This window comes from Lepidochelys kempii, chromosome 1 (genome assembly GCF_965140285.1).
Source record: "Lepidochelys kempii isolate rLepKem1 chromosome 1, rLepKem1.hap1, whole genome shotgun sequence".
Classification (NCBI taxonomy): Eukaryota; Metazoa; Chordata; order Testudines; family Cheloniidae; genus Lepidochelys; species Lepidochelys kempii.
The window spans coordinates 160590217-160606096 of NC_136380.1; the positions used below are offsets into that span (position 1 = coordinate 160590217).

Here is a 15880-nt window from a genome sequence, read left to right on the forward strand (position 1 = left end):
AGACGATCCTAAAAATGGTCAGTTCAAGCAGCCCAGCAATTTACAACACAAAGAGAGAGGTGGTCTCTGTGGCAGTGTAGGTATCCCTATCTATTAAGCCTTGAAACAAATATCAGTGAGTGGATTAACTCACCTAAAATCCAGCAAAGGAGTGGGGATGCTTTTTTGTAATGTCTGAAACATGATCACAATAGGGAAATGGGACAGAAATAATATTAAGGTGGAGCCTTGTTTCTTGTACTCTAGTACATGCTTTCATAATTGTTTAATCTCGAAGTTATTAAACTGCAGTAACTAAAAGCAAATCACTATTAATTCCTTGGAATAAAGGGAGATTGGCATTTAATTTGTGGGATCTTAGGTGGAGAACTGTGATAAAAAATTGTATGTTCAATCTTTTAGTGTGTAGTATGTTCAGTAACTCTCAGTGGAATGTACCAAAGCAAAGGGAATAAGGGAGCAATGGTACAGTACATCTGATAAAAGAAAAGGAGGACTTGTGGCACCTTAGAGACTAACCAATTTATTTGAGCATGAGCTTTCGTGAGCTACAGCTCACTTCATCGGATGCATGCCGTGGAAACTGCAGCAGACTTTATATACACAGAGAATATGAAAAAATACCTCCTCCCACCCCACTGTCCTGCTGGTAAGAGCTTATCTAAAGTGATTATCAGGTGGGCCATTTCCAGCACAAATCCAGGTTTTCTCACCCTCCACCCCCCCACACAAATTCACTCTCCTGCTGGTGATAGCCCATCCAAAGTGACAACTCTTTACACAATGTGCATGATAATAAAGTTGGGCCATTTCCTGCACAAATCCAGGTTCTCTCACCCCCTCACCCCCCTCCCAAAAACCACACACACAAACTCACTCTCCTGCTGGTAATAGCTCATCCAAAGTGACCATTCTCCCTACAATGTGCATAATTAAGGTGGGCCATTTCCAGCACAAATCCAGGTTTTCTCACATCCCCCCCACCCCCATACACACACAAACTCATTCTCCTGCTGGTAATAGCTCATCCAAACTGACCACTCTCCAAGTTTAAATCCAAGTTAAACCAGAACATCGGGGGGGGGGGTTGGAAAAAACAAGAGGAAATAGGCTACCTTGCATAATGACTTAGCCACTCCCAGTCTCTATTTAAGCCTAAATTAATAGTATCCAATTTGCAAATGAATTCCAATTCAGCAGTTTCTCTCTGGAGTCTGGATTTGAAGTTTTTTTTGTTTTAAGATAGCGACCTTCATGTCTGTGATTGCATGACCAGAGAGATTGAAGTGTTCTCCGACTGGTTTATGAATGTTATAATTCTTGACATCTGATTTGTGTCCATTTATTCTTTTACGTAGAGACTGTCCAGTTTGACCACTGTACATGGCAGAGGGGCATTGCTGGCACATGATGGCATATATCACATTGGTGGATGTGCAGGTGAACGAGCCTCTGATAGTGTGGCTGATGTTATTAGGCCCTGTGATGGTGTCCCCTGAATAGATATGTGGGCACAGTTGGCAACGGGCTTTGTTGCAAGGATAGGTTCCTGGGTTAGTGGTTCTGTTGTGTGGTATGTGGTTGCTGGTGAGTATTTGCTTCAGGTTGGGGGGCTGTCTGTAGGCAAGGACTGGCCTGTCTCCCAAGATTTGTGAGAGTGTTGTGTCATCCTTTAGGATAGGTTGTAGATCCTTAATAATGCGTTGGAGGGGTTTTAGTTGGGGGCTGAAGGTGACGGCTAGTGGCTTTCTGTTATTTTCTTTGTTAGGCCTGTCCTGTAGTAGGTAACTTCTGGGAACTCTTCTGGCTCTATCAATCTGTTTCTTTACTTCTGCAGGTGGGTATTGTAGTTGTAAGAAAGCTTGACAGAGATCTTGTAGGTGTTTGTCTCTGTCTGAGGGGTTGGAGCAAATGCGGTTGTATCGCAGAGCTTGGCTGTAGACGATGGATCGTGTGGTGTGGTCAGGGTGAAAGCTGGAGGCATGCAGGTAGGAATAGCGGTCAGTAGGTTTCCGGTATAGGGTGGTGTTTATGTGACCATTGTTTATTAGCACTGTAGTGTCCAGGAAGTGGATCTCTTGTGTGGACTGGACCAGGCTGAGGTTGGTGGTGGGATGGAAATTGTTGAAATCATGGTGGAATTCCTCAAGGGCTTCTTTTCCATGGGTCCAGATGATGAAGATGTCATCAATATAGCGCAAGTAGAGTAGGGGCTTTAGGGGACGAGAGCTGAGGAAGCGTTGTTCTAAATCAGCCATAAAAATGTTGGCATACTGTGGGGCCATGCGGGTACCCATAGCAGTGCCGCTGATCTGAAGGTATACATTGTCCCCAAATGTGAAATAGTTATGGGTAAGGACAAAGTCACAAAGTTCAGCCACCAGGTTAGCCGTGACATTATCGGGGATAGGGTTCCTGACGGCTTGTAGTCCATCTTTGTGTGGAATGTTGGTGTAGAGGAACTTATCCTTGCCACAAAGCCCGTTGCCAATTGTGCCCACATATCTATTCAGGGGACACCATCACAGGGCCTAATAACATCAGCCACACTATCAGAGGCTCGTATACCTGCACATCCACCAATGTGATATATGCCATCATGTGCCAGCAATGCCCCTCTGCCATGTACATTAGTCAAACTGGACAGTCTCTACGTAAAAGAATAAATGGACACAAATCAGATGTCAAGAATTATAACATTCATAAACCAGTCGGAGAACACTTCAATCTCTCTGGTCACGCAATCACAGACATGAAGGTCGCTATCTTAAAACAAAAAAAACTTCAAATCCAGACTCCAGAGAGAAACTGCTGAATTGGAATTCATTTGCAAATTGGATACTATTAATTTAGGCTTAAATAGAGACTGGGAGTGGCTAAGTCATTATGCAAGGTAGCCTATTTCCTCTTGTTTTTTCCAACCCCCCCCCCCGATGTTCTGGTTTAACTTGGATTTAAACTTGGAGAGTGGTCAGTTTGGATGAGCTATTACCAGCAGGAGAATGAGTTTGTGTGTGTATGGGGGTGGGGGGGATGTGAGAAAACCTGGATTTGTGCTGGAAATGGCCCACCTTAATTATGCACATTGTAGGGAGAATGGTCACTTTGGATGAGCTATTACCAGCAGGAGAGTGAGTTTGTGTGTGTGGTTTTTGGGAGGGGGGTGAGGGGGTGAGAGAACCTGGATTTGTGCAGGAAATGGCCCAACTTTATTATCATGCACATTGTGTAAAGAGTTGTCACTTTGGATGGGCTATCACCAGCAGGAGAGTGAATTTGTGTGGGGGGGTGGAGGGTGAGAAAACCTGGATTTGTGCTGGAAATGGCCCACCTGATAATCACTTTAGATAAGCTCTTACCAGCAGGACAGTGGGGTGGGAGGAGGTATTTTTTCATATTCTCTGTGTATATAAAGTCTGCTGCAGTTTCTACGGCATGCATCCGATGAAGTGAGCTGTAGCTCACGAAAGCTCATGCTCAAATAAATTGGTTAGTCTCTAAGGTGCCACAAGTACTCCTTTTCTTTTTGCGAATACAGACTAACACGGCTGTTACTCTGAAACCAGTACATCTGATGTAACTAATCTTCCCTGGCATATAGAGTTTATTTTTTCTCCAGTACTCATCCTGTACTTAGCGAGTTAAGTAACTAAGATCAGCCCCCCTATAAACGAGGTGAAATTGGTGATCTTGCTTCACATCAGCATTGATCAGATTGCTGTCCTGTGACTTGAATGGGAATTTCAGCAGGTGATTACTCCAGCTGCTTTGTTCTGGGGAGCACAAAGAGTCCATAAATCCAGCTGTATTTAGAGCTGCTTTGTGTCAATAGAACAGCACTTAGTAGCTGAAGCATGCTTGTGAATCTGACCTAGAGGATGAAATTCTGGCTTCATTGAAGTCAATGGGAGTTTTGCCATTGATTTCAGTGGAGTCTGGATTTCACCCATAGTGTTCAATTTCACAACCTTCAGCCTCCAGTTTCTTTCTCACTTCCCAGAAGTCTCCTACTACAGGACAGGCCTAACAAAGAAAATAACAGAATGCCACTAGCCGTCACCTTCAGCCCCCAACTAAAACCCCTCCAACGCATTATTAAGGATCTACAACCTGTCCTAAAGGATGACCCCACACTCTCACAAATCTTGGGAGACAGGCCAGTCCTTGCCTACAGACAGCCCCCCAACCTGAAGCAAATACTCACCAGCAACCACATACCACACAACAGAACCACTAACCCAGGAACCTATCCTTGCAACAAAGCCCGTTGCCAACTGTGCCCACATATCTATTCAGGGGACACCATCACAGGGCCTAATAACATCAGCCACACTATCAGAGGCTCGTTCACCTGCACATCCACCAATGTGATATATGCCATCATGTGCCAGCAATGCCCCTCTGCCATGTACATTGGTCAAACTGGACAGTCTGTACGTAAAAGAGTAAATGGACACAAATCAGATGTCATAAGAATTGTAACATTCATAAACCAGTCGGAGAACACTTCAATCTCTCTGGTCACGCGATTACAGACATGAAAGTTGTGATATTACAACAAAAAAACTTCAAATCCAGACTCCAGCGAGAAACTGTTGAATTGGAATTCATTTGCAAATTGGATACAAATAACTTAGGCTTGAATAGAGACTGGGAGTGGCTAAGTCATTATGCAAGGTAGCCTATTTCCCCTTGTTTTTTCCTACCTCCCCCCCCGTCCTCAGACGTTCTTGTTAAACCCTAAATTTGTGCTGGAAATGGCCCACCTTGATTATCATACACATTGTAAGGAGAGTGGTCACTTTAGATAAGCTATTAGCAGCGGGAGAGTGGGGTGGGAGGAGGTATTTTTTCATGCTTTGTGTGTATATAAAAAGATCTTCTACACTTTCCACAGTATGCATCCGATGAAGTGAGCTGTAGCTCACGAAAGCTTATGCTCAAATAAATTGGTTAGTCTCTAAGGTGCCACAAGTACTCCTTTTCTTTTTGCAAATACAGACTAACACGGCTGTTACTCTGAAACCTTTCTCACTTCGACTATCTATGGTGAAAGAAGAGATGGAACCTATATTAAGATTCTGCTCCCTCCAAGTATTTTTGGGCAGGCTGTCTCTGACAGAGCTGAGTGGGAAACAGTTTTCCAATCCTGGGAATATTTTCAAGAGTGTGAAAATATTTCCTTATTCTGAATCAAGACAAAATTTTCACAAACCAAAAAAAAAAAAAAATCAGTTCAGGTTAAGTGAAACATTTCATTTTGATCATTTCAAAATGTTTGATTTTGACATTTTTTTTTCTTTGTACTGCTTTTTCACTCAAATTGGCTTAGGTTTCTAAGCAAAAAGTCATGACAAACTGAATTTTTCATTTTGAAAATGTGGAAACAAAAGATTTTGACAATTTCAAAATTTTTGTCCAAAAAATTTTGAAGGCCAGGAGATTCATTAAACGTATCTCTTTCTCAGACAGTTTTGTTTTTGACATATTGGCATTTTTTAATAAAAAAAAATTAATAAAAAATGTTCCTGATCAGCTCTGATCAGTTTCCAATCCTAGAGAAGTCCACGGTGTTTCTTACAATATGGACTACATCATAGAATTCTTAGGAGGAACATGCTAGTTGTGGAAATGATAAGGGCGGGGATTCCCTCAGGAAAGGGCAAATGGCAGAAAGATTTTTATCTACTCATCAGTACCTGAAAGTAAGGATGGATAAGCCTGGTTGAGTAGAGAGAAAACAAATCCAAACTCTCAGACAAAACCTCGACTTGAACTGAATCTGTGTTGTGATTGTAAAGTTTATATAACTTTTTAAAAAATATTAATCTATAATAATCTTGAACCTCTGACTCTCCTGGTTCAAATTAGGAGCAGAAGGGGAAGTGAAGTGACTAAATACCACAACAATTTTCCTTGCCATATTTCTGGCCTGAGTCTAACCAGGCAGTCCCAGAAATCATACGAGAGCTTTTTCTCATCAAGTGTCTAGTTCAGAATTGCAAACCCAAGAGGTTCCGATAAAGTTTAAATAAATTTTCAGACTTTAGGCCTCTGATCCAAACTGAATCAACTCTTTGGAATTTCACCTATCACTACTTGTTAATTTTTTTTAACAAACAGCATTAGCTTGGCAAATGTTCGTCTTTGAGGAGTCCACAACATGCACTGCATTTTCTGTCCCCCCATTCAGGAATCGTCAGTTGGCATAATAGGACTAGATAAATAGTTCAGTTGGAAACCAAAGCCATGTACGAGTCTTCCAAAATGAACCAGAATATTGCAAGATGAGCTCACGTGATGGAATCATGATATTTTGTCACAGTGAAAAAGAGGGAGGGATGGTCACTTTCCCACAATCAGCCCAAGCGCAGTGTGCTCTGGGAATCCATCCTTTATGCCCAGGCAAAATTTTGGGTCTGATAGACTCTATGCACAGCAACAGAACCAAAATGTCTCCAGGTTTACCCACCTCTTGTTGGTAGTGCTTCATCTCCTCCATGTAGATGGGCATCATGAGTGGAAGAAAAACATCTGGAGGAGCTGTGGCTTTGCAAAAGCTGCTTTTGCACATAGAAAGCTGGATTTCCTTATGGCAGAGATACTCCATTCCTGTGCCATTTAACGCACACAGCTAAATTTTCAGCACACGGAGCTGAACAAAAAAATGTGTATGTACCCACTTTTGCTCATGTATTACCACTATTTGGTGCAAACGCATCCCTGCGTGTGCCATTTAGTTGCAAACGGGCTGCACTTTCCATCAGCTAAACATGCAGCCATTGTGCTTAAAACAGGTGTGAAAATTAATAGAAAGTAATTATGAGAGGCCAAGTGTGTTCCTGGTCATTTGGAAGGAGATCCTGCAGGATAGCAGTGCTGAGAAATACAGATGTTCAGAGAAAAAGTGGGGAAAAATGAAAGATAAAATTGTATAGAAATGTAAATATAAAAAATGAGAGCTTGTCTGCTCGCTCCTAACTGAGGATGTCAATTATACAGACACTTTGACAGAAATAATTTGCATTTTTGCCACACAAAACAGTTATTTGATAAATGACTGTTAAAATGGTTTAAAGCTATGCATAATCATTTAAATCTATTTTCTATTTTTAACTCCTTCCCATCCAGTGCCCCCAGACCAGCCAAGACTTACTGTGTCCAAAACCACATCCTCTTCTATCACTCTTTCCTGGATACCTGGAGACAATGGCGGTAGTTCTATCCGAGGTAATAGAATTCAGGTTAACTGCAACGTCTTACTAAATTATCATCTCTTTATAGGCCTGGCAAATAATAATGATTAGGGCTCCATGTCTGTCATGGAGGTCGAGGAAGTCACGTACGCAAGTAATATGTATATTTATATTACACAGAATCTATTGGAACTAATCCAGTAAGAAGCAAGTTCAATATCTTTCTGTGCTAAACGGTTTCCAAATATATAAAAGTCCTCATAACATCTTGTCATATTCAGCAGAATTTGTGATTCATATCTGCTAAAGAAGTTAGGTTGCTGGTTTATCATTGTCTTTGCTTTTCTTGCAGGTTACATACTGCAGTACTCTGAAGATAATAGTGAGCAGTGGGGTAGTTTTCCCATTAGCCCTAGTGAACGGTCCTACCGTTTAGAGACCTTGAAATGTGGTACCTGGTACAAGTTCACACTAACTGCTCAGAATGGAGTGGGACCAGGACGCATCAGCGAGATCATAGAGGCCAAAACACTTGGAAAAGGTACTGAATTGCTGTCCTGTTTACTCAGACAGTTAATGAGTGTGAGCTCTCCCATCCTGCTATAGAAGTAATTCTGTTGTTATGGTTAGAAAGAGAAGCACAGATGTTCCAATTTTAATTGCTTTGAGTATTTTGTTACTGCTTTTCAACACATGGTTTGCATTGTTGTTGTAAGCATGTTGGTCCCTGGGCATGAGAAAGACAAGATGGGTGAAGTCATATCTTTTATTGCACCAACTTCTGTTGCTGGAAGGTGTCTGGGAAAGGAAGCAGAGTTTCTGAACTAAATATAGGTTGGGATAGATTGTTAAGCAGAAGGGATAAATTACCTCAGCTACTTTGTCTCTTTGAAAACATTTTCAGCTATGTCTTTATTGTGCAGAAGAGGTTAGCAGTACAAGCTGTTATGTGCACCTTAACTGCTTCTTTTTCTTGATTTAACTGGTAATAATATCCCAAAATGATTTGGCAAATTTTACCTCTGAATCTGAAGTTTTTAGCATAGCTGTCCTTTTTTGTCCTTTTTAGTTAATTTGAAAATATACTGTCTGTTCCCTCTACCGTTAATGGGACTTGCCCATATGTTTCAAGGTAGAGCTAGTCAGAAATCAGAATTTCCATAGCATGGGAAATTCCAGTATTTTTAACATTTGTTTTGATCTTGAAATGGGATGAAAAGTCAAAATATCAGCTGCTTTTCAGGAATGAAAAGTTTAGATTCAGAAACTTCAAAACAAAAAAATGTGGACATTTTTGAACAAAACAGTGTTTCATTTCAAAATGTCAACATTTTGATGCCTTTGCTTTGAGATTTCCCATCACAAAAACAGAAAATTATGTCAAAATTAACATTTTCCCACAAAATATTTTGATTTTGACAAAACCCCCTATACCCCAAAATGTGCGGCTGAAAAATTTTGATCAGTTCTACTTCAAAGGGAGAATATAGCCCTAAAGGGCAATTCACTAATGTTAACTTTTTTCCCCAAGTATACCTGCCTTTCTGTGAAACTTAGTTCTCTATATATTTGTTTTTTGTTTGGGCAGCAGTGAATAACATTCTGAAATGTTGGTTGTAGATTTTCAAACTGACTTGTGCAAAAGTGCAAACTGATTTGTGCAAGTCTGGTCCACACAGAAATGCATACACACTGTTTCTGGGTTTAAAAATCTGGGTCTCTGGAAAAAAAAACATTTTGAAATGGGGAGAAAAATTTGCTGTCTAGTGGACACTTTGAGAATGATTTATGACAAAGGCAGGACCCTCCTATCAATTATTCCTTATTTATTTTTATTTATTTTAAGTATTTCACTTAAAATATACTTTCTCTTAGAGCCACAGTTTTCCAAAGAACAAGAACTCTTTGCCAGTATTAACACCACTCGAGTGCGATTGAATCTTATTGGCTGGAATGATGGCGGTTGTCCAATCACCTCCTTTACTCTGGAGTACCGGCCATTTCGGACCACAGTATGGACAACGGCTCAGCGGACATCACTTTCTAAGTCCTACATACTGTATGACCTCCAGGAAGCAACTTGGTATGAACTGCAAATGAGAGTGTGCAACAGTGCAGGCTGTGCAGAGAAACAGGCCAAATTTGCCACACTCAACTATGATGGCAGTAAGTGTATCCATTTTATGTATTTGGTTTAGATCAGTGGTTCTCAACCCGCTGCCGCCTGGCCCCACAAGCTCCAGGAGTCCAGTGTCAGGGTGGGGCAGCCGCCCAGCCCCACAAGCTCTGCGGGTCTGGGGTCGAGGTGGGGCAGCTGCCTGGCCCCACAAGCTCTGGGTGTCCGGGATTGGGCAGCCAGCTGGCCCCACGCAGTCAGAGTCCGGGCTGCCGTTGCCCTGTAACCCAGCCCCTGTGGCCAGGTAACAGACTGTGGGCCACATATATGTTCCACAGTGATAAATAAGTTGAGAACCACTGGTTTAGATACAGTTTTTGTGTAATATCTAATGTTTCTCTTCCATCCAGCAGTCATTCTGATCTTTTTTTTATGACTGGTTCCTGCAACCATCACCAGAAAGAATGTGATTGGCTGCAGTGTCATTCCCCAGAGTTTCTTTGTGACAAAACTCCAACCCCACTAAATAACCTAACACCGAGCAACTCGGAGTGCTGGACTAATAGCTAAAACTAGCCTTTTTTGAGTGCAGTAAGTTATTTTGGTGCAGGAGTTTTCCTTACTGTGTTATTCAGTCAGTGCTGTCTATAACTCAAGTACCATCAGCTGGCTTCTTAGTGTTTTACTTAGGCCTTTCTGTCTCCTCCTTCTCGATCCTTTCACACACAGTTTTTCTGCCTTTTCCTGCCATTTAAAAAAGCCAAGCACAATAATTACTGCATGGCTGGATCTGCTGTTTTAAGCTGCACATTAAGTTGGGATGTTGTGAAAGGCGCAGACCAGAATGTATAATAAAAGAACTAGAGCATTTAGTCACTACATTCATCTGAAAACCTCTTTTCAAAAGGCAGCTCACATGCTTTTTGGTTGGTAGATGGTAAATAATTTAATTTCACATAACGTTACCTAAGTGCCATTTAACTTTAGGTGCGGCGATATAGAATCTGCAATAAGAAGACAATAAAACTGTAAAAGTATTTATATTTCAATGGGGCAGTGCTTCTGGTCAGCTGGAAAATCTCACAAAGAGCAGCAGACATTTCTGACACTGATTATCCTGTTTGATAACAATGCTTTGGTAGTGAAGATCTACAGCCAAAGCGGCTACAGTCAGACTTAGAGAAAGAGAGTATGATCTAGAAAAATGAGCACATGACTGGGAATCAGAAGAATTTGTAGAGCTGGGTGGGAAACAGAATTTTATTTACATGAAAGGATTTTTTTTATACCAAATTGAGACAAAAACCATGAAATTCTGAAATTTGTTGTAGAAATACCAAAACATTCCTACAGCAGGGATGTTTCAGTGTTGCCAAAATGAAATGTACTCCCCATGTTCTCTGGCTCCCTAGCTGCTCTCTGGTGGGCTGCCAAGATATGGGGGAGCTATAGAGCTGGAGACGATTTTTCTGTGGAAACTCAAAATATTCTGGCAAAATTTAAATATTCCTGAGGAACATTTTGATTTTGCAGAAGATGAATTTTCCATTAGAAAATCATTCAGATGTAAAGGTTCCAACCAGTTCTACTCATGAGTGCTAATCCTGACCTTTTTGTCTCATTGTGTGACCTTGGGCAAGTCATTTAACCAATCTTTGTTTCAGTTTCCCTACCCGGTAGAAAGGAAATAATAATACTTCTGAATTTATGTACTGTAAGTTGTTTTAAGAACTATTGTACTGGGGTTTTAAGATGTAAAGTGCTACACATGAGTGCTTGTTAGCAATTGTAGAATTTGGGTAAATCCTTCAGAAATTTAGCAGAAAGTTCTGAATTGCAGATCCTTTCAGTTGTTTGGTTTGCATTTAGTTTGGAACTACTAATAGGTGTTAGATGAAATGCCCTAAAATGTAAAGCTCTGTACAGCCAGTTAGTCTGAAAGGCTAGAGCCTTGATACTAGAGCTCTGTGAAATTCTTTGATTTCAGTTCCCAAACATTTCAGCTAACCTTCCCCAGTGGTTTCAGTTTGCAGAATTTTGTGTCCCCTCTATTTTTGCTTGAGTTTCAGTTACATTCAAACCAAAATACTTAGGTTTGGATTCTTAGCTGTAAGTATCCACTAGGCATAGCTGTGGCATGGGGAATACAAAGAAGCCAGTTTTGGATCCCTAATTCTGAGGCTGGTTCAATTCTAATCCTGGAATAAATTAGAACAGTTCAGTAGCAGCTCTAAACTACACTAGTTGACTAGGCCCACAAAAGCTAGATGAGTAGGCCCACAAAAGCTGGAATGCAGAAAGACACTCTGGAGTACCAGGTCCAGAGTGTATCATGGGATATGTGGTCTGGCTGGGGAGGCTGGCCCACAGGGGTAAATGGGGTCATGAGGCACCCGAACTACAACTCCTGTGAGGCACCACAGTAGCTCGGGCAGATGCAGATGAATGTTGAACTGATCCAAAACAAAACATTTGCAAATGGAAATATTTATAACTTTTTGTTCTTTATTACATTTGTTCATTTTAACTTTTAACGGCAATTCAGGATGAAAAAAAAAAGGTTGAAATATCAGAAATTGCCATGGGATGGAAATTTTGTTTCTTGCTCAGCTCTAATTACACACGCTAAACATCATACAGTGATTGTGTGAAGCATATATAATTCTATTAAACTTGTAGTGGCTATTGTATTAAACTAACAGTGCACATCTATAGTGTACCAGGTTTGCACTTTATTTAGAATAGCTATAGAACATTTATTGTATTTACCTAAAAAATGAGGTTTTAATTTAAAGTTAGGGCATTATTTTAATATCACTTAAGTCAAAATATAGCATCTCGAAAGACATGTTTTTAGATACTCCTGAGCCTAACTCTCTTCTCAGCCAAAGGGTTTGTATAACCGTAACTGAAGGCAAATTTTAGTCATTAGTATTCAGGAGAATTTGGGATGATTACATTGCAGAGACTAGTTTGCCCTTCATTAGTTTGCAGTTCTTTCCATATCTTTATCTGTTCATTCTCTCTGTCGTTCCCTTATCTAACCATTTCTGTTTTTTCTGTTTAAATGTGTTTTCATGCTTTACTCTATAAAGCTGTTGTTATTCTTGGTTTCCTATTAAACCACATTATTTTTGGTATAATATGAACACTGTAGCTCAGTAAAGGGAAAAAAACCATACACAATGTGTATGAAAAATGCTACTGTATGAAAATAAATGTGCTGAAGTATCTGAGATAACCTTGGATGTTGCCACAGCCTGTGCTTACAGGGTATCGCTGTGCTTATTATGTACAAAATAAGTAGCTATTCTGCAAAAAGGGTGTAGATCTTTACATTTGATCTGTAATTATTGGCACTTACATTGCATCACATCATAATACTTGTATGATTTTGAATGCTACATAATGAGAGAGATCCCACAATACAGCAGTTAAAATGTAAAAGAGAATGTACCTGTTTTTTAATCCTAACCTCCTATCCATTCAGCAAGCAGATAGCCAGTTTTATGCTTCAGTAGCTGGTTAAAATTAAATAGTTTTCATCTGCAGTCATCAGAGTTCACAATACTTACATATTTCCACTGATGTTCCACACAAATCTACATTTTATAGCCCCACTTGTGGGTGCACATGGCAGGTTAATAGTAATCAGGAAGTGAATGAGAACCCTCTCACAATTAAACAGCTTTCTTTAGAAAGGGCTGCATGCTGCTCATATCCCTGAAAAGGAAAACAAAGAGTGAAGTATTACATGCCATACGTCAGGGAATGGTGCTGAAAATGCAAATGCATCCCAAAATGAAAAGAGCAAGTTGCCTGGCTCTTAGAATGGCTTTGCTTTATAAACTACTTCCTCTACTCCACTTTTAAAATCTCATGGTTTCCTCATATCCTTGTTGTCCTATTTTTCTCATGAGCTAACCCTCTGAAAGTCTTTATCAGCTCCGGAATTAGCAGCAGGTAGGTTCTCTGAATTCAAGATCAATGCAGTGCTGCCCACTTAGACACCTGATGCAAGAATGTTTCTGTTTAAAGGGCCCATTTGATATACATAGCAGTGAATGTACATTAGTTTTTAAAGGAATATCTGATAAATGATGTAAATCTGTTACACAAATACTAATTTCCCATAGTAAACAATGAAACAAATAGGTTAGACTTTAGATCTGAAATTTCTCTGTAATGGTTAAATATGTCATGTGTAAAGGTAATACCATGTTGGACATGACAAAAGCCTCTAAATGGCTTGTATGCCCTTGGAAGATAGAGTACAGTTTCTATGAAAACTCAACCTTTTCTCTTCATTAATAGGCATCTAATGTCATGAAACTGTTTCCAGGTACAATCCCTCCACTCATTAAATCAGTTGTCCAAAGTGAGGAAGGTCTGGCAACCAACGAAGGGCTAAAGATGCTGGTGACCATTTCCTGTATCTTGGTGGGGGTCTTGCTGCTTTTTGTGCTTCTGCTGATTGTACGAAGGAGGAGGAGGGAGCAGAGACTGAAGAGACTCAGAGGTAAGAGAGGACATCTGGCATTTATTCCCACATGCTCATAGTCACCTAGCATTAATGTATAAATGGGACTGTGAAGAGAAAAGCTTGTGAGACTTTGTGTGGTTTACCAAAGATATTTTTCTACATAAAGTGTCATTTTCCTGTGATATTAAGTTAGTATCTGTAGTAGTACAGGTGACTTGTTTTTTAAAAAAATCTTTTCTTTTCTTTTCTTTTTTTTTTAACAGAAATGAACATTGTAAAGAAATAACTTTTTGAAAAATCAGTCTCTCCATAAGCAAAGTGATTATTTTATCTGGGGGGAAAATCATGTGTTCCATTTGTTTATTTTTTTAAAAGGATTTCCGCATCCCCTAGTTACAGTTTCTTTGAAAAATCATATTGGTTGTTCTTTGGGGGAGAGAGAAATCCACTCTTCAAGAAAACATGAACCACGCATCTAGGATAATTCTGATGCAGTAGCCAGATATCAATGAGCTAGAAAAACACACCCATAAATTCTCTGACTTGCTCATATATGTTTTGCAAAAGATGTGATTGCATATTGCTTATTGGGATGGACATTAATTATATTGTAGAATGTACTGTAGTATAGCAGGAGAAGTATCATAATAGCATACTTCATTGTTTACTTCAAATGGAAAAAGTTTTATACTGTCTGTTTAACTCTGCTCTCCTATTGTGTCTCGTTTTCTTTGTTGTTGAGCTGTCCCTTTCTCTAATCACTACCCTATTCATACATCAGTGTCTGCACTTGACATAGGTATTAAAGCTATGAATTAATGCAATTTCATTGCTTCTTCTGGTGAATGCACTGATCACTCCATCACCACTAATTGCAGTGCGGGCAGAATACCATCTCTGCACCCTGCCCTGTGTGCCTCATGACTTGGCTGTATTTGTGAAGCGTGGAGAATAGTACATGACAAGGCTTACTGAAATTATTTTTCTAAAAGCTTTACACAGCCTGCACTACATAATAAGAAAAATATTTGTAATCCTTAAAATGAGTTTATTTCCAAGTACTGCATGAAAGAAAATTAGACATAGATATTTCACAAAACATGTGATCTTGATGATTAAAACTAGGGCCAGCCCTAGGTTTTGCAGCATAACATGTGGAAAATCCTGTTCATCTTCCTCCCAATATTAGTATCCACCCTCCTCTTCTTCAGGTTGCTTCCTGCCTTCCTGTACTGTGTGTGTTGATGCAGGGCCCTTAGAACTGTGCAGATGTGTGGGTCAGAGAGGAGGAATGATCTTGTATATAAAGCATAGCACAGGGCGTCAGGTGACCTGGATTCAGTTTCCTGCTCTTCAGTAGGTTTCCTATGTGACATTAGTCATGTCACACTTCGCCTCTCTGTGCCTCAGTTTTCCGCATCATAAAAACGGTGACACTGATACTTACCTACTTCTCAGAGATATTGTGAGACTCAGTCCTTTAATGATTGTAGGACAGTGCTTTGAGATCACTGAGTGAAAAGCATTGTCACTATGCGTGCCCAGAGTAATTTTACTCTGATCATTAATTTGAGTTTTCATAGATTATAAAACCAGAAGGCACCACTGTGATCATCTACTTTGACCTGCTGTATAACACAATCCACAGACCTTCCCTGCATTCATAGATTCATAGATATTTAGGTCCTGTTAGAGCATAACTAGAGCTTATATGTTAGAAAGACATCTTACCTTGATTTTAAAATTGCCAGTGATGGAGAATCTACCACAGCCCTTGGTAAATTGTTCCAATAGTAAATTATCCTCATGAAAAAAGTGCACCTTGTTCTTCGTCTGAATTTGTCTAGCTTCAACTGCCAGCCATTGGATCTCATGGCATCTTTGTCTGCTACATTGAAGAGCCCTCTGTTATCAAGTTTCTATTCCCCATGAAGGTAGACTCTGATCAACTCACCCCTTAACCTTCTCTTTCATAAACTAGCTAGATAGAGCTCCTTGAGTCTTTTGATATAAGGCATGTTTTCCATACACACAGAATGCTGCAAAACAATCCTCAGCATCCTACCAACCTATTCTAATGAAAAC

The 15880-nt window shown here is 40.0% G+C and overlaps 1 protein-coding gene across 1 annotated transcript in view; it reads left to right on the forward strand.

The window, feature by feature from the left end:
• DSCAM (DS cell adhesion molecule) overlaps window positions 1-15880 on the forward strand; it is a 628496-nt gene that overhangs the window by 554945 nt on the left and 57671 nt on the right. Inside the window, exons 24-27 of the mRNA XM_073360366.2 lie at window positions 7132-7230; window positions 7549-7737; window positions 9072-9362; window positions 13655-13831. Of these exons, the coding sequence (XP_073216467.1) occupies window positions 7132-7230; window positions 7549-7737; window positions 9072-9362; window positions 13655-13831 (756 nt within the window). The remainder of the gene's footprint in view (window positions 1-7131; window positions 7231-7548; window positions 7738-9071; window positions 9363-13654; window positions 13832-15880) is intronic.